General features: G+C 53.2%; 1 protein-coding gene across 2 annotated transcripts; it reads right to left on the bottom strand.

Moving 5' to 3' along the window:
- Nucleotides 1-4,397: 4,397 nt before the first annotated feature.
- NXPH3 (neurexophilin 3) lies at nt 4,398-6,753 on the bottom strand. 2 transcript variants are annotated; one of them, XM_074926823.1, is made up of 2 exons: nt 6,380-6,753; nt 4,398-5,149 (listed from the first exon to the last, which is right to left on the bottom strand). In XM_074926823.1, exons 1-2 carry the CDS (start codon nt 6,434-6,436, stop codon nt 4,418-4,420), a joined length of 789 nt encoding a protein of 262 aa, XP_074782924.1. In that variant the 5' UTR covers nt 6,437-6,753; the 3' UTR covers nt 4,398-4,417. The 2 variants fall into 2 exon arrangements, with proteins under 2 accessions (XP_074782924.1, XP_074782925.1); XM_074926824.1 differs by lacking the exon at nt 6,380-6,753 and adding an exon at nt 5,533-5,640.
- Between the last annotated feature and the right edge of the window lie 15,365 nt (nt 6,754-22,118).

The following is a 22,118-nucleotide window of genomic DNA, read 5'->3' as shown; positions in this document are numbered from 1 at the left end:
TCAGGATTCCCTCTGCGAGGCTCAACCTCAGCAGTTTGGTTTAGGAACAAAAAGGCCGGGCTTGTCCCGTTAAGGGATGTTCTGGGAGATGTGATGTCGCCGGTGACCCAGGGAGCTGTGCTGGAGACTTGGGGGGACATAAAAAACCCAGGAGCAACAGAAGTATAAACACTTTGGGCTTCCAATGCCCCCCAAGCAACATGTTATACACTCATCCAGCTGCAGGAATTTCAGTACCACCAGCCTGAAAATATCATAAAGGAAAAAACCTGAGATGGACGGTAAAGAGAGCTACCTGTAGAAATTGTGTAATCTAACACAAATTGAGGTTTATATTTGTGTTTTGATGTCTAAGCCTCTAGAAACCCCATTTTCTTGTTTTTTTTTTTTTTTCTGTGATTAAGCCAATTGTTTGTTCTTCTGGAAGCTGAAGGTCTTGAGTAACCAAGTGGCTGTGATAGCCACCACTCTGGGAACTCCTCCAAATATGCCAAATTCTGGTGCAAACCTCAAAGATTGCCACTCCCACACTGTCGATGCCTTTAAAGAAATTCTCACCTCAAGTAGGGCTCTTGTGACAAGAACCTTTTGATCCTCATTAGTTTGTCCGGAGGCTTTTTGTGAGCAGAATTCCTTCTTGTTCGAAATCTTGGCGTCTGGCTGGAACCTGCTAAAAATGTTGATGTTTGGAAAAAAACTGACTGACCCTGAGTTGAGGAAAACTGATGCCTTGAAGGTGTCGTAGCGGTGAGAAGGATCCGGTTGTGCCACCCTTGCATTAAATTGTACCTTCCTGTGAGTTTTGTCCTTTCCAAAATCCTGGAGCAGTGCTTTAGCACATTTTGAAGGTGATAGATGGCCACGAGAGTCTCATTTTGATTCTGAAGGCACTGCTGGGTTTTTTGGATATGGTAAATAGGAAACGGTAGAAAGACAAAGTCTGATTGACTGGAAGATTACAAAGGGAGAAAAAGTCCCAGTAACCTACAGAGAGATGGATTTAGGTTGGTTTGAGGTTGATTAGTCCCAATTATTTTTTTACGACATAGGGCAAAATTAATAAGGGAGCACTTGAACTGTGCAGAGTTGAGAAAATTATCTTAATGGGAAAATTACTCAAACATTAAACAGCGCTGTAAGGAATCATGGAATCGTTTCGGTTGGAAAAGACCTTTAAGATCATCATGTCCAACCTCAAACCTGTCACTGCCAAGTCCACCACTAAACCAGACGTCTCATCACGTCGGTCCTTGAAACTGGAGAAGACAGAAGCGATGGGAGGCACGGCCCCGGGATGGGGGGACGTGTTGGGGTGGTTGTGTTCCTGCAGCAAGTCCATCCGCTCCCAATTGTCTTCTGACTCATCTAATCCCAGCGCTGGGGAGCCCGGATCAACTGGTCCCCACCAGCTCTAATGAGTACAATTAATGGCCGGGGGCTGCTGATTGACTTTGGTGGGAGGGTGGAGCGGGCTCTTCTGGGAAGCCAGTTTCCAAATGTGCAGAAGCACAGGTTAGCTCAGCTGGGTGACTCATGAAATTTAAATGAGGAGGATTTTGTGGGGAAGAGGAAAAAGTATTAACAAACTAAAGAGAGATAATTACTGGAGACGGAGAACGTTCACTGTGTAGTTGTGGATGACAGCGGTAAGTAGTTCCCATCAGGGCTTTTCCTGCTTTGGAGACAAAGAGATTGGCCATCCACTGAGTTGTCAAAGATGATAAGGGGCTGCATTTTATAAATGGAGATAGGCTCTAATTGCAAAAATGCCTGCAAATACTTCTGTGGCACTTTGCTGAACCCTGGAGTCACGGCGGATTTTTGAAGTCTGCTTTCCACAGTCATTACACGCTGCTTCATTTGTAATGAAGTTTGCAAATCACGGAACTTCATTTGGATAAATTTTAACTCCCCCCCCCCCCCCCCAATCTATTTTATGTCCAACTACTAATGGGGAAAGAAATTAATCCTTGGTTCCTTGTGTAATATTGCAGCAGAAGCAGTTGCAGGGATTTAACTCCTCCGCTCAAGAAGCAGAAACAGCTCCGCAACCAACCTCCGCTGCGCCGCACAGCTTGAGCAACACCCCACAAAGCAAATAATCATAAACTATACGCGAATGCATTCAAGTACACCTTGACTTAGCCTCTAACGAGGGGAATTTTACCAAAGGAGTTGGTGAGAAGGCTCTTGCCTTGCACCTCATTGTGGCAGGGGGTGACCGGGGTGGTGGGGGGGGTTAAGGGCAGGCTGATTTAGGGTGTGGGGATTTTTTCTTCTTGTACTGTTTGCCCACCAGCTCAGTGAAATCCTCCTTTTCTGAGCACGGGTTGTGACTCCTCTAGCAGGAATCCTCTTCTCCCAAGCCCGAATAATGGCCCGTCCTGGTCTCCTAGTAACTGCGGCCGCCACATCACTTTTGACAACGGTGCATCCTTTGTAGCCTGGTTCTCTGCTCCCGCTGTCTGCTCTGTTTCTTCAAATGGCAATTGTCTGAAATTTCTCCAAATGAGCAACTTCTGTGTGTGGTGGTTTTGTTTGTTTTGTCTGTGCCGGCAGAAATGGGTTTAACCCATCTTTTTGTGTTCCTTCCTTAAAGCAAGCGTGAACCCTTGGGGAACACACTTTCATAAGACAGCTCGTGGTAGGGCTTCCCCCCCCCCCCCCCCCCCAATACCAAATATTGCTCCTGTTATTTTCTGCAGCTCTGCTCTCAAAGCATTTTAAACTTTCTGTTCTCAGAGTAAAAGTCTTCTCATTGATTATTGCACTAAAAGGCTTTCTTTGCTCGATGTATTTTGGAGCTGGCCTCTGTCTAGATGTAAAAGCGCATATAATGAAACTTTGCCAGCAGCCAGCAAACCTCTCTCCGAGCTGTAGAGAAGGAATTTGACTTGTGAAGGCTGAAGGATAAAACCTGCTCTGGGGGGGTAACACCTGCCTCCTGACTCTCCTGGGGTGTAAGGGGAGTTCTGGAGCTGGCCTGGTGCTGTGGATGTGGGGAGATTTGGGGGAAAAGGAAGGGTGTGGGGAGAGATGTTATTTTTTTTGGTCTTCTCTGTAGGAGGGAATGTGTCCACATAAGTGGGAGCCTGAAGTTTGGATGTATAGGGAAGGGGAGGAGGTTGGCACTACCCATCGGTGGTGCAGAATGAGCCCACGCACCAGCAAGAGCAACCAAACACCTGGGTGACGGTCCAAGTCCCAACAGACCCCGCAGCTGGACCCAACACCCCGTTACTAGAAGGGGCGAGTTCAGATCCAGCTGCACGGAGCTGAATTCAGACACAGGTCCCCAGGCCTCATTCACAGCCCCACCAGTTCGTTTTCCTTCTCCCCTGAGGAGACTGAAACTGCTCTGAGTAAAAACACTCGACCTGCCTCGGTGCCACTGTGAAAACTTTATTCTCTCTCTCAAGGACAGTGTTGTTGTGTTGTTGGTTTTTTTGTTTGGTTTTTTTTTTCCTTTAAAGCAAAATAAATGCTACAGTCAGAGCTCCACTTCACACAGCCGTATGTGTGCGGGTGTGCACCTTTTCACCAGGAAGGACAGCGGGGAGCTGGATGTGGCCGGGTGAGGGTGGCAGAGGGCACTGGGGAGCCGGCAGTGATAACGAAGCACGGATGAGATGAAGGGGAAACACATGAATCACAGCGTGTCAGGGGAAACACATGAATCATATATTGTGTCAGCAGATTTGACAGATTCCACCAGGATTTCTCTACCTGCAGATCCACAGTTTCAAGTCCCCGAAACCCCCCGTGCCGTGATGCCTGGTGTCAGCTGGGGTGGGATGGGCTCCCTGGGAAGGTCCCTCCCTGCCCTCCCAGGCTCCCCATTTCCATCCCGGCTGCCCTTTGCACCCCAACATGGGAAAACTGAGCTCCAGCTCCTGCCATTGCAGAACTCGGATGCGGGGGAGATGATGTGGTTGCCCATGGACATCTTACAGTCATGGAGGGCATCAGGTGCCTTCCTCCCCCCACCCTGAGGTCTTTCCCTGGCTCCAGGCTGTGTAAGTCTGCTTCTGGAGCCCTCTTTGCCTGGTCACCAACCTTTGAGGACCATGTGGCCTAAATCCAGGCAAATCCATTATTGCACTGAGAAACACAAGTCCTGATTGTGGCTTTATGTCCTATTTTCTGTATCCTAAATTCAGGCCCTGCCTTCACATACCAGTCTCTAAAGACCATAGATCCAGGCCAGGTTTAGTGATGCTGGTACCCCACAGCCTAAAATTCCTCCTCTTGACATTGGAGCTTTTGGGGAAAATGGAAAATCCTCCTCTTCTTTCCTTGCTTCTGGTGTCTAGGGACCGCTGTGCTCCCGCCCCCACTTACAAAACCATCCCCATCCCTCCCCCCGCCCCCCCAGCACCCGCTTGTCACCGGGGCATCCTACGATGAGCAGAGCGCATCATCCCGAGGGGTAGTAGGGTACGTCGCTGTGATAGTTGTAGTCGGGACACACTTTCTGCACCAGCCTGTAGTCTATGCTGTAGAAGGTGATGTAGATGCAGATGACTTTGAAGGGCTTCGAACAGACCCAGGAGACGTGACTCTGGGTGTGCTCGTGGTAGCAGGTCTTAGACGGGTCGTAAGTGCAGAGCGTGGTCTTCTTGGCACGATCCACTTTCTCATACTCCACGCGGCAGTTGAAGATTTTGGATTCTTTGGCCTCAATGAAGATCTGTTGCTCCAGGTCAAACTCCACTGCCTTGGTGGGGGGGACGAGGCTGACAGAGATGTTCCCTTGCCCAGTAGAGTTGTGTCGGAAGAAGACGTTGACGGTGCCGTTGCCGTGATCAACCACCTTTCCGGTGATCAAGAGGTTCAACTTCACTGTCTTGATATTGGAATAGAAATCTCCCCAGCCAAAAATCTTTTTAAGCTTGCCTGAGGCTGGCCCCAAGTCCCTCTGTCCTCTGGGGTGTGGAGTGTGGTCCTGCTCAGGCAGGTTATCCAGGATATCCCATAACTCCCGTGAGCTGCTCACCAGCTCCAGGAGGGTCATGTTCTGCAGTAAGGTTGGAATTAACAGGGACTTTGGGGAGAGCAGCCCTCTCATCTTCTGCACTTGTGCTCTCTCCCGGGTCTTGGGTTCACGTCGCTCTGCACCTTCTCCTGGTTCTTCTTGGCCACAAACCACCTGAACAAAGCGATGGTGAAGAGCGAGAGATGGGTGAGGGGTGCCTGCCCCCCTTGCCCAGTCTCACTCTCCAGAGTCCCCCCCACTTTCCAGACATGACCCAGCCAACCTTTTCCCCATCCTTGCTTTCCTTATTTCCCTTTTCTCTTGCCTTTCCTCTTTACTTCTCTCTGTGGTTCCTATTTGCCTTCTGGTAGCAATTTTCCCCTGCTCTCCATCTCCTCTCACGGCTGCTCGAGGAATGGGTGAAAGGAGCTGGGACGGGTGCGTTTTGCTCGCCGCTGGTGCAGCCTGGCAGTGGCACCTCTCAGGGCAGAGCACTTGCACCCGGGGGGGATCTCTGCGGCTGCTGGGGAGAGGGTGCTATGGGGGAGAACACACACCTGAAACGGGGGTGCCCTCCTCGTGGCCTTGGTGATGGCATGTCCCATGGAACCCTCGTCTGACCTCCAAACCACGCCGTGGGCCGGCGGGGCGACGGCGCTGGGAGCAGCGGGGCAGGCAAAGCGCAGAGGTGAGAGCCCACGGAGATGCCCTTCGCCTCTCACAGCCACGCACGGGCTCCTCTGCAAACTCTCCTCTTGCCAGCACAGGGTTTCTGCTGTGAACCCCCAAAAAAAGCTCATACGGCAGCTGGGGGGCTGCTGTGGTGGGGGCTGCCTTGCTGCCACAGGCTGTGGGCACCCAGCGGGGACCCAGCGGGCTGGGAGGGTGCTGGGGTTGGGAGGAGGATGCTGCAGCCCCATCGCCCGGGGTGCTGGGCTGCCGAGCAAACCCCCCCCCGTGCTCCCCGGGGTGCAGAGGGCTCACCTGGCACAGGAGGCAGCGGGGACACCGAGGTCAAGGTCGGCCTGGCAGGTTCTGCCCCAGCCCGGGGGTGCGGGTGAGCCACCCCCAGCAGCTCTACCAGCACTGCTGTGCTGGGCGGGGGGGGGGGGGCAAACTGCAGATTTTTAGGGTGATGAGGAGGTACCTTTACCCCCAGCCCTGCCTGCGAGCCCACCCTGCTCTCTGCCCACCCGCTACCTGCTGCAAAATAACAGAAGTTTTGGGACGTTTGTTTTTTCAGGGGATGGCGGGGGGGGGGGGATGGTGGTGGTGGTGGAAGGGGGGGGGGGGAAGCGAGGAATGGAATAAATGAATTTAGGAAATGTTCCTGCCTGTCACCCCACCCCGTCCCTTTGGCAGCACGACCCCCCCGGCCCCCCCTTCCCCATCGCCAGCGCTCACCAGCAGAGAGATGCTCCCCTGGATGAGGAGGACGATGCAGCTCCGAGGAAGATGCATTCTCCAAGCCGGTGCCGCCCGCCTTCGCCGTTATCTCAAATTTCGAGAGGCTTTGGGTGGGTTTGTTGTTTTCTCTTCTTATTTTTTATTTTCCCTCCCTTCTTTTTAAGCGAAGGACGTCAGCGAAGGGAAGAGGGTGTCCCCCTTTATAAGCCGGTTCCTAGCCCCCCCCCCCGCCACCCCCGGCCCATGGTGGCTCCGGCAGCTCCCACCCCGCTGTGCCGGACCGGGCGGCGGGAGGCGGCTTCACCTGCTGCCTGTTCCTCTGCCTGTTCCTCTGCCTGCTCCTCTGCCTGCTCCTCTGCCTGCCCCTCTGCCTGTTCCTCTGCCTGCTCCTCTGCCTGCCCCTCTGCCTGCTCCTCTGCCTGTTCCTCTGCCTGCTCCTCTGCCTGCTCCTCTGCCTGCCCCTCTGCCTGTTCCTCTGCCTGCTCCTCTGCCTGCCCCTCTGCCTGCCCCTCTGCCTGCCCCTCTGCCTGTTCCTCTGCCTGCTCCTCTGCCTGCCCCTCTGCCTGTTCCTCTGCCTGCCCCTCTGCCTGTTCCTCTGCCTGCCCCTCTGCCTGCTCCTCTGCCTGTTCCTCTGCCTGTTCCTCTGCCTGCCCCTCTGCCTGCCCCTCTGCCTGTTCCTCTGCCTGTTCCTCTGCCTGCTCCTCTGCCTGCCCCTCTGCCTGTTCCTCTGCCTGCCCCTCTGCCTGCTCCTCTGCCTGCTCCTCTGCCTGCCCCTCTGCCTGCTCCTCTGCCTGCCCCTCTGCCTGTTCCTCTGCCTGCCCCTCTGCCTGCTCCTCGTTGCCTTGTTGGAGACTCAGTGAAACTCCGCTCCGTCCCCTCCTCGCTCCCTCCCCTGCCAGGTGCTGGGAGCAGAGCGGCACCTCCAAGCGTAACCCTTTGCTGTCTGCAACCCTGACCAACCAACCCGGCCCGGGGGTCCCCCGGGGGCTGATGGGGGGTGCGGGGGACCCAGCGGGCTCTGGCAGGGGGTGCAGGAGCACCGAAGGACAGTGGGGAGCCGTCGCACCAAGGAGACCCCATGGGTCCCCAGGGAGGAGCATCCCAGGCTGGAAGAACTGGCCCGGAGGGAGTGAACTGGGGTGGGGGGGACCCGTGGGGGTCACTGGCTCTGCCCTGTTTTATCTCACACCAGGGGAACAGGTTGTGGCATTACCCTCTGCCCCGGGGCTCAGTGCTTCCCCATCCTGTTCCCTCCAGTCCGGCCATCAGGAAAAGGCCAAATTCTGCTTCTCCTCCCAGTTTCCCCCCCCCCCAGGACCCGGCTGTGGGTATGGTGAAGGGAGGCACGGCGTGGGGCAGAGCGGCTGAGCCCTTCGGGGGGTGATGGATGAGGCAAGGGGAGACTCTTTGGGCCTGGATTTAGTGGGGAGGTTTAATTTTTGTTCCTCTAATGCTGGCTGCTGCAGCGATGCTTCCTCCCTCATTGCACGGCTGGGCAATCTTCTTTCCCTCCCCAGGCATAAAATCATTAAAAACGGAGAAAATTGTCATATTTCCAGGGTCTTTTGATTTTGGGGTCTGTGTCTGTGTGTGGCCCCTTCTGCTCAGAGCATTTCCCTCCTCCCCAGAGCATCCAGCATCTCCTTTGCCAGAGCCGCAGGCCTGATAGGAAGTTTATTTTTAATTTATTTGTGATTTTGGTTTTGTGGATGTGGATGTAAGTCTGGGCAATAACGTTTTCCCTTCCCTCTGCATGGCAAGGGCAGGAGGTTGTGAATCGTGGCCGTGACAGGGCACTGCTCCTCTTGGACTTGGAGATCAGAAGGAGAAGAAGGAAATGCAGATCCTGTTCCCTCAAGCTAGGCAGTTTGATTTCTACATTATTCTAGAAGTAAAGGGATGTCAGGCTGTATTGTGCTTAAAAAGGAAACAGAAGCTACTGGTTTGCTGCTAGAGAAAGACAGATTTGCTCGTGGTGGGGTTTGTCCCACGGAAGTCGTCCTTTTCCCTCAGCAGAAGTCATAGTACTGAGAAGTAACTTGCCAGGGGCAGGACTAGAATTAAACCTGGTATTTTCTCACCCTCTAAGAGACGATTCCTCCTCTTTACCTCGCTTTACCTTCCTCTCTCTATCCTTTTCATATTCCCTCTTTTCCTGAGCTGCTTTGGAAAGCCAAATCTTGCAGCGACGCTAAAGATGGAACAAACTACAGGGGAAAGAGCACATTGTGAGATGCAGGATGCTCTCGCCCAATGCCCTGCTAGCACTCCCATCTGCACAGCAAACTGGTCCAGCTTTTGACTGCGATTGCAGTGCTGGGATCTGGACAGGGAGGTTTCTCTTAAAAGTTTTGGGGGGGGGGAGGAAGGTGGGTAACAAAGTGGCTGCTGCCCGCTGCCTGCATCTAAAGCGCCTGCCTGCAGCGCTGCCTGTCTCCTCCTGGGTTTGTTGGAAATCTGAATCAGGTTGGGAATACCATCTCGGACAGATGCCACAGGAGTTACCTGGGGGTTGAATCACTTTTTACTCGCTATTGGGCAACCTGATTGGTGTTGATGGCCCTTGCTGCCCTGGAGCAGGGGCATTTTGGGGCACGGGAAGACAAGGCACCTCCTTAATGCCAACAGAGGGTGAGAAGCCACAGAGCCCAGTTCCCCCAGTTGACCTGTGCAGAAGGGAGCAGAGTGATGAATCCCTCAAAAAAAGCTTTCTGGTAGCCAGGGCTATTAAGCTCCAGAATATTCATCCAAGAGCAGTGCTGGAAGGACTCTGGGGCCTCCTAAAACCAGAAGGAACAGCGTTGGAGGATATATGGCGGCACTAACGCTGTCCTGGCCCCAACGGCGTGCTGGATACCTTTAATAGGCTGCACGTCACTAACTACTGTGATTTCGATAAAAGATCTTCATAAAACTTCCAAATGCCTGTGCCATCACCTGCTTTTCAATCACTCCAAGCACTGCATCTTCCGGAGCCGTCTGTGCGGTGTGGGCTCAGGTCCATACCACCCCCCCACCATGCTGGATGCATCCCATCTATTCCCACACTGGTTCTGGGTGGTGAAATACTTTTGGGGAGCAGCTCTGTGGCTCCGATTTGGCTTCTCGTGACTCAGTGAGGCTGAGCTGAGGTCAGCGCAGCTCAGGACGAGAAGGAAGAACAAGGGATAAAAATGATTTAATGTGACATTCTGGGTTTCCTGGTGTTCAGAGGGAGCTGGGGACTGGAGTGGCATAAAGAAGGACTGATTTAGGAGCTGCTCTAGCTCGTCTTGTTCTGTGATGGCTCCCTCCGGAGCTACTTAAATAGCCCGTGCGTGGTGAGCATCGGGCTGGTGCTTCCACCTTTCTGGGGGTGGTGGTGGGGATGTCTCCCCCAGTCTAACCCCAGGACATGTCCAAGCCTCCGTGGCCCATCTGAGGGGTCTGTTCAATAAAAGTGGGCTCCTGCACCTCCCGTTCAGAAATGAGACCTTGGCAGTGGAAATAAAACCACCCAGGCAAGTCCTGGGCCAGCATTTAGGGACAGGTTTCCTTTTAAACACTGGTGTATATAGTCCTGGCACTGTAAACTGGGATGGGATTGAGGTGGGAGGAGGTAATGGAAAGGCTGCGTGCTGCCTTTCTGAAGAAAACTCTTGTTCTTGCTGCTTTTTCCCCAGGAGGGTCCCAGGCTGGGATGGTGGTGGGGTTGGAAGGGGCATCCCAGCCTCTTGCCAGGCTGTTGAGGGTGGGGTGAGCTGGTTGCCGAGGTTTTGGCTCTGGCTTTGCTCAGCTCGGTCGCTCGGAAGCTGCAGCTCCAGCCGGTGGGTGCCAAAGTGGGTTTTGCGCATTTATTCTGCTGGGTTTTGCAAATAAAGGAAGATCCAGTGACCAAAACTGCTCCTTGTCCTGCGTGGGCTTCTCCAAGTGGGTGAGACATGCCCCTGGGATCCCAGCGGGGTGATGGGGCTCTTCCAGCTGCATTTCTTTGTGCAGAACCTGACCCCAAGGTCCGGACGCCCCAGCTGGGGCTCCAGGGGCTGCTGCTAAAATGTGCTCTGGGATTGTGCAAATTTCCAAACTCAAACGTTACCCGTGTGTTTCTTGTGCTTGGGAAACCTCTTTTTTCCCCCCAGTTCCAGGGCATCCGACTCTCGGGGGGGGATGTTGCCATTGCAGGGAGCAGGAGCTGGGTCTGGGGGGAAGGAGGACGCAGCCTCTTGCACCTCTCCCCATGCCCATCCCGCCGGGGGGAAACAGCCTGGGCTTCAGGGGAGCAGCTGAGATTTTTTCTTTTTTTTTTAGGGATGATTTAGCTGAAAGCTGAGCTGAAGGAAGCCTTGGCAGTTCTGCCAGGCCCTTTCTCCCCTGTGCTGCTCAGCCCAGCTCCGCATTTCTTTTCCTGGGTTTCTATTGCCCTCTAGTGGGACCCTGTGCTGGGAAGATGGGCTCAGCCTGGGGGTGCTGGGGGGGGGGGGCTCAGCTCTGCCGAGAAATCACAGGATGCTGAGCACCAGGAGGGAGTGAAATGGGGAGGGGAGAGGCTCTGGCAAGCACCTCCCGTTTAGCAAAGCAGCTTTCTATTAACAGATCTTATTTTTGGAAGCTTTTTTTTTTTTTTTTTTTTCACGAGGCATTATCAAGCTCAGCAGAATTACGGATAGAAGAAGATTAGAAAGACAAAAAAGGCCGGAAAGGAGGAATATATTTTTAAGCAGAAAGGTTGCAGGTGTGTGATGGTGGGGGAGAGGCTGGCTGTTGGTAGCATTGCTGGCAGAAACAGCAAGGAAGAGGGTTTTGCAGGGCGCTACTGGGCATCTTCCTCCGGCAACGTGCCACCAACATCCACGTACGCAGAGGCAGCTTGGTTACACGGGACACACGTGTCGTGGCGTCCTGGTGGCTTTGGAGGATGCCAGGCAGGTGTCTTGAAGGTTCAAGGCCAAAGGGAAAGGGCTCGAATGTCTGGTGTTGTGGAGAAGAGATGTGGCACAACGGAGCCGCCCGGGGGGTCCAGTGCCCCCGTAAAGCCACGGCGCTGCTCTTGCGAAGCTGGAGCAGCTGCCTGGCAAGCAGCGCTGTCAGGACTGTGAGTGCCAAAGACGAAAAAAAAAAATAAAAATAAACCACCCAACCCTGAGAGCAAAGATGCTCTGGGAGAGACAGCAAAGATCGGGAGGTCAGGGAGACTGGCTTCCGCAGAGACTTAGAAGCAGCAAGGGAGCGTGGCGAGAGAAGGAACCCAAGCCTTCAAACCCCTGACAGCTGTAAGGGGAGGAGGATAATTAATTCAGGTGTTGATTAAGAGGGATCTACAGCCTGAGCTGTTGTGTATCCCCTGATGCAGCCCTTTCCCCTTAGAGTTACTCCGGGAAAAGGGCTACCACCCTTATTTTTATTTTGCAGTCCAACACCCCAAGGTTATTCGGCCACAGTGGTGAGATTTGAGCTCAGCTCTGCTGAGCCACGGTTCAGTGCTCTGTCTCCTGCGTCCTCTCCAGGAGCTGCCGGCTGGGCTCTGCCTTCCCCGGCTGGGCTGATGCGGAGGGACGTGCTCCCAGCACGCAGGGAGAGCAGGTGGATGCTCTTGGCACCCAGAAACACGTGAAACGTGGTTAATTCATCCTTAGCTCTCACAGAGTATTTCATTAACAGGTATCAAAAGATTTCTCCAAGCTGGTAAATATAGTTATTCCAAACTGATTTGAGTTTCGGGGCCCAGGAGGGAAGCTGGGGGGAGAAGGCACGTTCCTGGGTATCAGTCAGCTGCATCTTGCTGCATCCTCTGCTGCATATGCAAGACAAGCAGATTCCACCCCCAAATTATCACTGTATGTGTGCATGCATCTGCTGCTGTTCGTGGACATAATGCAGCTTTTTTATTATTATTATTATAAATGTATATGAAAGGGCTGTTCATGCTCTGGGCTCCAGCGCTGTCCTGAGGAAAGTTCTCCTAAACCCCTCATCCTCCTAAAACCCCCACCCTCAATCCTCAGCTGCCAGACAGGAGGTTTGGAGCCAACAGCCCCATCCCTGGGTGTGCTCAGCCCTTCTCCAGGTCCAGCTGAACCCCCCCAGCCAGGCAGGTACCTCCAAGGAGCAGTTTGGTTTTGCCTTTGGAACACATGAGGCTACTTTGTTGGATCCTAAAAGACAAAATAATGTTGCACCTGGGAAAACTGCCTTTAAATCCTGCTGCTTGAGCTGTCCCAGCTCTCCGCCCTTTTCCCAGCCGTGCGCACGGGTCTTTCTCCTCCCTTTTCCAGTAATGAAGAATAATCATTTCCAAAAGGTGACCCCTCACCGCAGCGCGTTCGTCAAGTTCTCAGACCTGTTGGCTAAGGCAGAAGGAGCCTATTTGTATTTTTAAGTGGGAAAACAAATTAAAAGGTTCCTCCCTGTCTCTTTTATCTCTTGTAGACACCTGCAGGCGAGGGGGGGTTTTGTTAAGGAGCTGGGGGAAATGGTTTGGCAAAGCATTGCCTAAAAATAGAGCAAAACCGGGGGTTTGTGTGGAGCTGGAGACCAGTATCTCGTGATGTGGATGCGATTGGGGATGCACCCCTGTGTCTGGGGGTGATGCGATGTGGGGTACGCCCCGGTGGGGAGCTGGAGGGTGGGCTGGGGAAGGACTGGGGGTAAATCCTGCCTTTTGGAAGAGGCCAGGCAGGAGGCAGAGGAGGCTGCGAGCTGAGCGAGCCCTTCTGCCGTGAGACTGCAGAGGGTAGCAGGGAGCTGCTCTGGGCATCGCCTGGTTTCTGGGTGCACCCACCGCTGCCGGGGCTGCAAGGGCAGCGAACCCCAAAACCGGTTGGCCTGGGAGTGAGGGCTGCTGCCCAAAACCACCGTCCACATCCCGGTGTTATTTATGGCCCAGAGCGTGCGTGAAAATCGAATAACCCAGGGAACATTTAAAGCACCATTCTGCAAGCAGAAATCATGTTTATCCTGGGAAATTTGGGGACCCAGAGAGGATAAGTGTGTCCTGTTTTGCTGTGCTATGCAGGGTTTTGATGATTTTTCCTTCCCATCTCCACTGGGTTTCTCTGTGTTGGTTCATTTGGTTTTCTCAGGCCAAATGGGAGAGAAAATAAATTTCTTGCTTCTAATCTGGGGAGTTTGGAAAGAGGGTCCCTATTGCTCTGGGGTGCTGGGAGAGGGGTGTCATGGCCCCGAGGGTGCCCGGCTCCCCCCTGGCTGGGGATGGGTGGCTTCGATTTCCTTTCCCACCCTCCAAGGCCGAATATAATTTCATAAAAATAACCAAAGAGGCAACTGGAGTCTCTCTGGGAAAAGAAATAATCCCAGGGAAAACAAAGCTGTGCCAAAGGAGTTTTGTGCAGAGATGGGGTTTGGAGCCACGAGCAGCCTTTCCTTGTGTTTTGGGTGTAGAGTGCAGGATTTTTCTCAAAGCAAGGCTTTAATTTTACCTGCAAATCCTCCCATAGGACAGCAGAGCGTGTGCAGGCGGCCGATATAACCCCAGTGCCTTGAAACCACAAACCTCAAGGAAAAAAAAAAAGTCATTTATCCTGCCCGCTCAGGCGGTGCAGGGCGTTCTGCTGGATGAATCGCTGGTGGAGGTGACGGTTTGCATCTCGCACAGCATCTCCTTCCTTCAGAGCAGGACAGAGATGAACAGCTCATTTCTGCTGGGCTCAGCAAACAGCAATGCCACCGGGTTTCCAGGGCAGATGTGAAATGATAAATTGGAGATGAAAAGGGTTCACGTCCCAGTAACATTTTACCGGGTCGTGTCCCATATTTACATCACGGTCCTATCATCGTGAAAAGGCAAATATAAACACGATACAATCTATTGGCACAAAAACTGCACAGCTTGCAGCCGTCAGGGTTTCTTGCCCGGCTCTCGGAGTGGGGCAGCGCTGAATGAAATTAAAATGATCAGTAAAAATGCTGTGATGACTCTGGCTGGGACTGAGTTGCTCGCATGCCTTTGAAAGGATAAGGAGAAAAAAAAAAAAAAAAAAAAGATCTCCTCATGCAAAATGCCCTCCGTGTGCTATTTTAGTCTGGACAGAGAAGAGGCTGAAATCTTTACAGTTTGCTGCTCGAGCTGCAAGGCGAGGAAAAACCTCTTAGCAGCAAATCTCAGCAGCTCAGAGCTCTGCTTTGGCCCCAAAAGAGCAACTGTCTGCAGCTCCGCCGCGTTAGGATGGGCTGTTTTTTCCCCCGTCTCATGTGTCGGCTGATATTTAAGTCGTAGCTGCTGGTGTCAAGGGATTTATGCCGGGATCTCACCTTGCGTTTTCAATGTGCTGTAAACACCTGACGTTTGCAGAGGGAGGTTTGGAAAGACGAGTGGTGCGTATCTAACAGCAGAGGAAGGAGATGCCCCCGCCAGGCCCCTTGAATTAACGCAGCTTTGCTAGAAAAATCTTAATTTCCGAGGCGTGTTTTGGAGGAAGACGGTTGAACTTCTCAGACTGCCGAGCGCGTGCAGGCAGGGACTCTTATTTCTGTCACCTCCAAAAACTAGGAGGGTTTCACCCCCCCGCCCAGGCTCATCTCTAGATAAAAGCTGCTTTAGACAAGGCTTCCCCCCCCCCCGGCCCCATCCCGTTCTGCATCTCCCCGTGCTCGTGCCTGCGCTGGGTGTTCGCGTCTCTGCGCTTCCCCGGCGTTGGCTGTGGATGGGAGATAAGCCCTGTCTAGGAGCCCTGGGATAATACTGATCATTAATATTTCTTAATGCTAGACATTAGACTGGATAAGTGGTGGGGTATTTTTTTTTTCCCCCCATGTAAAATTTTGCCTTATTGCCATTTAAAAATGTGGGGAGAGTGTTTTGGGATTAAGAAGTGGGGGAAAGAGGATTCTGATTCTGCGATACAATGACATTTATTTTTCCTGAAAAATTCAGGGAAAGGGGGAAAACCTGCTCCTTTTTTTAAAAAAAAAAAAAAAAATTTGTATTTTCTTTTTCTGGAAATATTTAAGCTACTCTCTGAGCAGCCCAGCAGGCCACCAGGGCTCCAGCACTGGCCCCATTTTCCATGCTGCCATAATACCGTTTCTCACAGAGCTTCTCACCTGCAGCCTGGTCCATAAACCCCCGGGATTCTTCCAGCCTCATCTCAAAACACTTCTTCCCCCTCTTGCTGAGACTCCCCATGCTCGCGGGGGGATTCGAGCCCTCCGGGCCAGGGCAGGATGGGGTGCCCCGGACATCACAGGGCTCCCAGCCCTCCCACTGGCTCCAGGCCTGCAGCTTCACCTTCTGTCAGAGCAGGAAAAAAAAAAAAAAAATCAAGGTGAGGGGCCCTTTTGCTAATGTTTTACATCTGCCCGAGCCGTCGGAGCACAGCGGGGTTTCCTGGGAGAGATAATTTCTTCTATGACACCAGCAGCAGCGGCAGCTCCTCGAAAGGGCTCTAGTGCCCTAAACTTGATCTGATTATTATTTTCAGCTGCATTGGCTGATCCAAGAAGAAATACCAGCCTCTAGATCCTACCTTGCCCATCGCTGCGGTGAGGGAATATCCCACCCGCGGCTCTATGCTCTGTCAGCATCAGGGGGGTGCATGGCGCTGCATGTAGCGGGGCCACCCACCCTGCTCCCTCCCGGGGCTCCCCGCTGCTGTTCAGCGTCGATTGTGCTCTGCCCAGGGGCTCGTCGAGACTTCAAATGCCTTTACTAACCCGATTACATGGAAATAACATTTTTGGGATGCGTGGTAGCGGCTGAGAGTCCTGGGGGGTGGCTGGGCACTCTCGCAGGCTTGGTGAATGACCCCCCCCACACCCCAATATTTCCTCGTAATAATGAAAAATGTAATTTTTTTTTAGCAGCCTGTGTGGAGGGGAGGGTGGCGAAGGGCCAGCAGGAGAGGCGGAGGGCAGGTATTCAGCAGTGTGTTTCCAGCACTCACACTCCATCAGCGCCTTGGGATGGGTCCAAGGTGGGGGCGGCCGGTGCTGGCCAAGAGCAGCCCCCCCCCCCGTCCCAGTGGGCTCGGAGCGGAGCTGCCTTCCGTCCCGGGGATCAGATTGCCCAGAGAAAGATGCCTGGGCCAGGTGTCTTGGGCTTGTTTTGGGGTGGAGGTGGGGGGGATTTGGCTGTTGGGCTGAGCAGCGCATGGGCTGGGGGGACATGCGGGAGGAGGGGGGCAAATGGGGCAGGTGCTCAGTGCTTTAAAAAAAAAAGGAGGTGACCACGCGTTGCACGTGTGTTTTTAAGTGATGTCTCTGGGTGCTGTGGGGCCAGAGCAGCCCCAGCCCCAGTCCTGTCCTCACCTCTGCGTTTGGGGGCTCCCCGGGGGGGTGACGTGCAGCTGAGACCCTGCGTTTTCCAGGGGGGATATTTGCAATCTCAGCCTTTTCTTTCCATTGTGGCACGGATCTTTGTGCCCCATCCGTCTCAGCGGTGACGGAAAGGCCGACCTGAGCTTTTCCAGCCCAGTCCCCTTTGCCATGGCTGAGCCTTCAGCTGTGACCTGGCGTCAGGGGGGGGCTCCTGGGGGGGGGGGGTGCGCTCAGCCCAAAGCATGAAGCGTTTTCAATTCAAACACAGGGTCCTGCGGGCTGGTCCTCGTGAGAGACGCAGGCTGAGAGCAGCCAGATGGGTTTGGATCTGTGTGTTCGACCCGGACCCACACGCTGAGATGTAGCCCAGGGTTGTGCTTGGCTCCTTCCCCAAAATAAGGCACCGTCTGGCACCCCAAGTGAAAATACTGCAGCAATTGCATGTGCCCCCCCGTCCCCCCGGCTCCGCTCACCCCTTGACCCCCCAGCTGCCTTATCCTCACTGAAAAGCAACAAATCCAGCCAGAAAGCTGCAAATCTCCCCCTTGACACCCGCACTTCCAGCCCAGCCTTGTCCCCGAGGAGGGGACGGGGCCACGCAGGCAGCAGGTCCTGGCTCCCGGGGGGGTGCGGGGGGGCTGGATGGGGCAGTGATTGATGAGACTTCTCTGCCCTCCAGGGCGGCGGCGGAGCAGTTTTGCTTGTTCAAGGGCTTTGGGGGAATTTCTGCCTTTCTTTAGGCTTTGCTTTTCAGTTCACTGGGTTTTAAGCCTTCCTGCTCTGCTTGAGAAGGCTGGAAGGTCAGTGGAGGGAAAAGCAGCTTTTAACAAGCAAAAAAGGCTGCAACGTTGTTCTCAGCATTGGTGGTTTGAGGGGTTTTTTTGGTGTGATATCGTCCATTTTACTCCCAAACTGACCTGTTTGCTCTCTCCGAGCCCCTTTCCCGCAGCCAAACCCGGCGCTTGCCATCGTGGGAGGGGGCAGAACGCGACGCGTTGTGTGAGCTCGTGTTGACAAGCTCAGACTCCCCAGAGAATAACCCAGATGGATTTGCTCTTGGAAAACCGTGCTTCGGATAACGATGCGGCTTCCCTAATTACTCCAATGGCCGGATCCCAGACAGCACAGAGCGGCTTGTGGATCAGGGCCAGTTTGAAGCAGCTGAGGCTCTGGGTCCGTTGATGCTCTGATTCCCGGGATGAAGCGGCGAGTGGCCTCTGTCCGATCGCCTCGAGCTCTAGCAGCAGCAAAGGGAGCGATTCATGGGAGCTGGGGAGGAAGGGAGATTTATTAGATCAGAAAACCTCCTAGTGAATGCAAGATTGTTTTTTTTTTTCTCCCTCCCAACTCTCCAAAGCCGAAGATGAGCCTCAGCGGGTGCTGGGCGATGCTTGCTTAAGGGTGACATCCCAGACTAGCAAGAAGAGAAGCACCCAAAGGGATGAAGCACCCAAACCTGGCACATATAAAGGTTGTGGGGACTATTAGTGCCTCTGTGGGGTGGCTTACGGTCTTTCTCCTGGCTGGGGGAGACGCCGTCCTGGTTCTCTTTCCTGCTGGTGGAGGATTCACTCATGTCCTTCATCCCTAGGTCAGCATCCAGGGGTCAGGGCACAGCTCCCCGCTGGTGGCCACCTCTTACCTCTCCGGCCAGCAGAGCCACGTACCCCGGGGAGAGGGAGCCCTGGGTTTCCTTCCTCTGCCAGTGCCTGTTTATGCATTTTATCCAATTACTACTTAATGCAAAATGCATAAGGAGCCCTTGGAACAGGGTCAGAAACCCACAGCTCGTTTTTTGCTGTCCTTTTCGGCAGAGCCGACCTTTTAGGACAATTTCCAGCCTCAGTTGAATGACTTCATGAGAAGATTTCTCTGCCTTTTTTTTTTTTTTTTTTTTTTTTAAATTTAGTTCCAACCAGTTTCTAGTTAATTTTTCTCTGATTTAGGAACAAAAAACACGTCTGGAGGCTGCATTTGCTTCACTTAAGCATCCCACCGCTGCGTCTCAGCTAGGCTTTTGCTGCTAGATTAAAAGCTTTTGCGCTGGGGGATTGGGGCTGCTTTCAAGAGGTCTTGAGCTGGCCCACCTCAAACACCGAGAGTCACAGGGGGGCTCTTTGAAAGCATAAGCCATCACCGGCATCCCAGCTAACCTGGCAGGGTCTGCTGCTGGCTGTCGCTTGACCTGAGACAGGAAAGAAACAGCTTGTACAGCCGAGCCCTGTTGTGGCTTTTGAGGTTTTAGCAAGTTAAAGCAACAAATCGTCCATTTAAGTGAAACCTACACTGCAGTCCCGTTCCCCAGGGAGCCCCAGATCCTGAGCCAAAATCTGAGAGAGCAGCGGGAAAAAAATCAATCATTATTATAGGAAATCAAGCAAACTCCAAAGCTCTCTTTCCCTTCTTCAGTTAGCGAATCCTTGGGTTTTTGGCACAAATATTCCCATTCTTGTTTCTGAAGTGGACAAAGAGATAGGGATGGGGATGCACTTCCCTGCCTCCACAGCCAGGTTTTACCCGGAAGGAGAGGCTGAACTAAGACCCAAATCTATTATTTTAATAGAGATGCACTCTGTGAGATGATTAACCACAGACCTTTTGCAAAGCCGACAAAGAGTTTTTCCAACCTAATTGGATTTGCTTTCCCTATTTCTGCAGCTTGCGTGCTCCTTATTTTGTTATTTATAGCGAACATCTGTCTGAGTGTCGGCCAGCCCTCAGGTGGGAAGTCGGGGCTTGGTGGTTTCATTGCTCCACAGGGCTGGGGTGAAACACCAGCTCTGCTGAAAGAAATAGTGGTGACGCCGCTGGGTCCTTCTAGGAGAATAGTGGCAGGTTTTAAGGGTGATGAGCTACTCACAGGTGCCTCTTTGCACCCAATGGCAGCAGGGGGGCAGGGTAAAAACCAAGTTGTGTGAAAAAAGTAGGTAAATCCTGGCTGAAAACAAAAAAACAAAAAACAAAACAAAACAACAGACCTTCTAGGAAGGCAGGAGCTTCCTCCACCCCAGTCCTGTTGAATGGGCAGGGAAAAGCCAGGGATTGCTTTTCCAAGTAAGAAGCAGGCCCGGAGGATGAGAGAGTGTTGTAATGCTGACTAAGCCAGTTATTACAGCTGTGATTAACCCGGGTAATTAATCTCAGGCATTGAACGTGGTAGAGGTCAACGTTTTCAAAGCTGGTTGGGAGATGTGATGATGTAATTGCTTTGGAGATGTTAATTCTCCCCATCCACCACCCCCCCCCTGCCCTGCAGACACTTCTGTTCATATTTTACGGGTTTGGGAAGCTTTTTCTCATCTTTTCTACTTTTCAGGAGCTGAGGCTGAAGGGGTTTGTACCCGCAGTAGAGACGAACCCTCCCTCTCCCTTTCCACACCCGACGGGGCTGGGGTGGGGACGTGAGGTGGGGTCCAGGGCCAGCTGTGCCCTGGATGGGACAATCCTGCTGCAAACCCCTGGATGTAAAAGTGCTTTGCTGGGTGGAAAAAGGGCGGGACTGGAGCCAGGGTGGTGGATTATTTGGGTAAGATCATGCAGCGAATTTATGGCAGCTGGAAATCAGATGCATCCTCCCCAGTTCTCCATTAACCCCAAAGCATCCCTCCTCCTCCCGGGGCACCTTTCAGAAAGCTTTGCCCTGTATGTAACAGCACGTAGGTAAGAGCTGAGCTCCTGAACACCTTTTATCCTGGTGGGTTTGGATGAGAAGAAATAGTGTAAGTCAAAAAAAAAAAGGGGATGTGCAAATTTTTTTGGAGTCTTGATGGCTTTTATTCGCGGTAACGTGAAGAGGCACTTCACTCTCCCGCTGTGGGGACCCGTGGTGCCGACACACGATGCTGTCTGGATGTTTTTATTTGTATCATGAGGCACTGCTGGCAAAAGGAGCTCTTGGTTTGTGAACAGAGGATTGACTACTGATAGCAAAGTGATTTACAGTGAGGCTTAGGCCAGCCAGCTCCAGGAGTGCTTTTACGTGATGGCCTAATGGTTATTAATTTGTCTGGAATTTACTGTAATGCTATTAATCCTGATAGGCTTGTTGGGTATTTAATGCAAATATTTTAAGTGCTTCTGTGGGATTTTTATTTTTTTTTTTCCCCTGGAATGGCGTGTTTAGCTGCACAGCCCACATATGTGCAGGAGCTCCTTTTTCTAGGGACATTTCAATGAATTTCCCCCCAGGTTGTGACGGGTCTAACTCAGCCGTGCCCTTCCCCATCCCCTTCAGGCAGGGCTCCCCAGGCTTGTCCGGCATCCCTATCCTCTCAGCCCTGAGGTTTCAAATTCCTCTTTTCCAGCTCTGAACATCTTTCATCTCTTCTTCTTTGCCAGAGCCACCGAATTGCCCGTGTCCCTGCCCGGCTGCCCCGCGCTGGCTCTGCCCAACCCGCTCCCGTGGGTCAACCCTTTCATTTCTCCCTCACTTTGATTCCTCCCTTTACATTGCTGGCTGGCAAGCTGAGCTGCGACCATGTGTTTCTGTTTAGGTGGCCTGACAGATTGAGGTTTCCAGCTTTCTTGGTGGGAAACACGGCTCCGAAAGCCTGGAAACGTGTGAAGGTTGCAATCTGATTCCGGCTGCGTTCCCTGCTCCCCCCTCCTCTCTGTCCCTGCAGGGAGAGCACAGCTGATGCCAAAGCGGGGGGGGGAAAGAAAAAAAGGAAAAAAAAATAATCCAAACCTCCCAGGGAAACTGGAAATATATGTAGGATTTTATCCAAAGATCACTTAAATAAATCACAGGCTGGGACTGTGAGAGCGGCAGGTTCCTTTGGAGGGATCAGCTCCCAAGTCTGCGGCTGGAGCAAGCTGGCTGTGGGGGGGGGTTTGGGCTGCACAGCCGGCACCCCAAATGTGGGGGGGTGAAAAGACTGTGATATTAGCTTCATGCTGGGAGTGCACGTGTTTCCCGTGCACAGGCAACGGGCCCTGGGCTCAAGCCTCCTCCGAAGGGGTTTAAGCCTGGTGTGGGCGAGCGGAGCTGCCTCGACGGTTCACCACCCCGCCGCAGAGTGTCCTTGGGTGCACGTGGCTCCTTCCCTGCCATCCCCGGGGCTCGAAGCATCCCCACGGACAGAAAAACATCACTGCCCCCATCCCGGGCCAGCAGGCTCGTGCTGGTGGGAGACAAAGAGCCTTTTGAAGTGTTTGGAGATGTGAGTCAAGGGCTGGCCGTGTCCCTGTGCCGAGGGGCGAGGGCTAGGGTGAGCTGTCTGCCTCAATTGATGGCTTTATCCTTTATTTTCTGTCTTTGCTCGGTCTGGAGCTCCTCAGTGGGAAGTGAAGCAGATGCTTGGTGTTTTGACCAGCCGAGGGCTGTCAAGCCTTGTCGCTCGGGATCGTGGCCACCACTACAGGTCCTCCAGAGCCCCGTGTGCCCCCATGTGTGGCGTGGGGCTCAGTGGGCCTCTTGGCTTGGCCACGAGGGTCTTGCATGGCTTGTCCCTCTGTGTGTGGCTGGCTGGAGCCTGGGCTTTCA

Source organism: Athene noctua, chromosome 25 (genome assembly GCF_965140245.1).
Source record: "Athene noctua chromosome 25, bAthNoc1.hap1.1, whole genome shotgun sequence".
NCBI lineage: Eukaryota > Metazoa > Chordata > Aves > Strigiformes > Strigidae > Athene > Athene noctua.
This window is presented reverse-complemented; position numbering and strand designations above follow the sequence as displayed.

Coding starts and splice junctions, on each gene's coding strand:
- NXPH3 (XM_074926823.1), bottom strand. CDS start 6,436: ATGCATCTTCCTCGGAGCTGCATCGTCCTCCTCATCCAGGGGAGCATC. Junction 5,150..6,379: donor AGGGGAGCATCTCTCTGCTG/GTGAGCGCTGGC, acceptor CGCTTTGTTCAG/GTGGTTTGTGGCCAAGAAGA.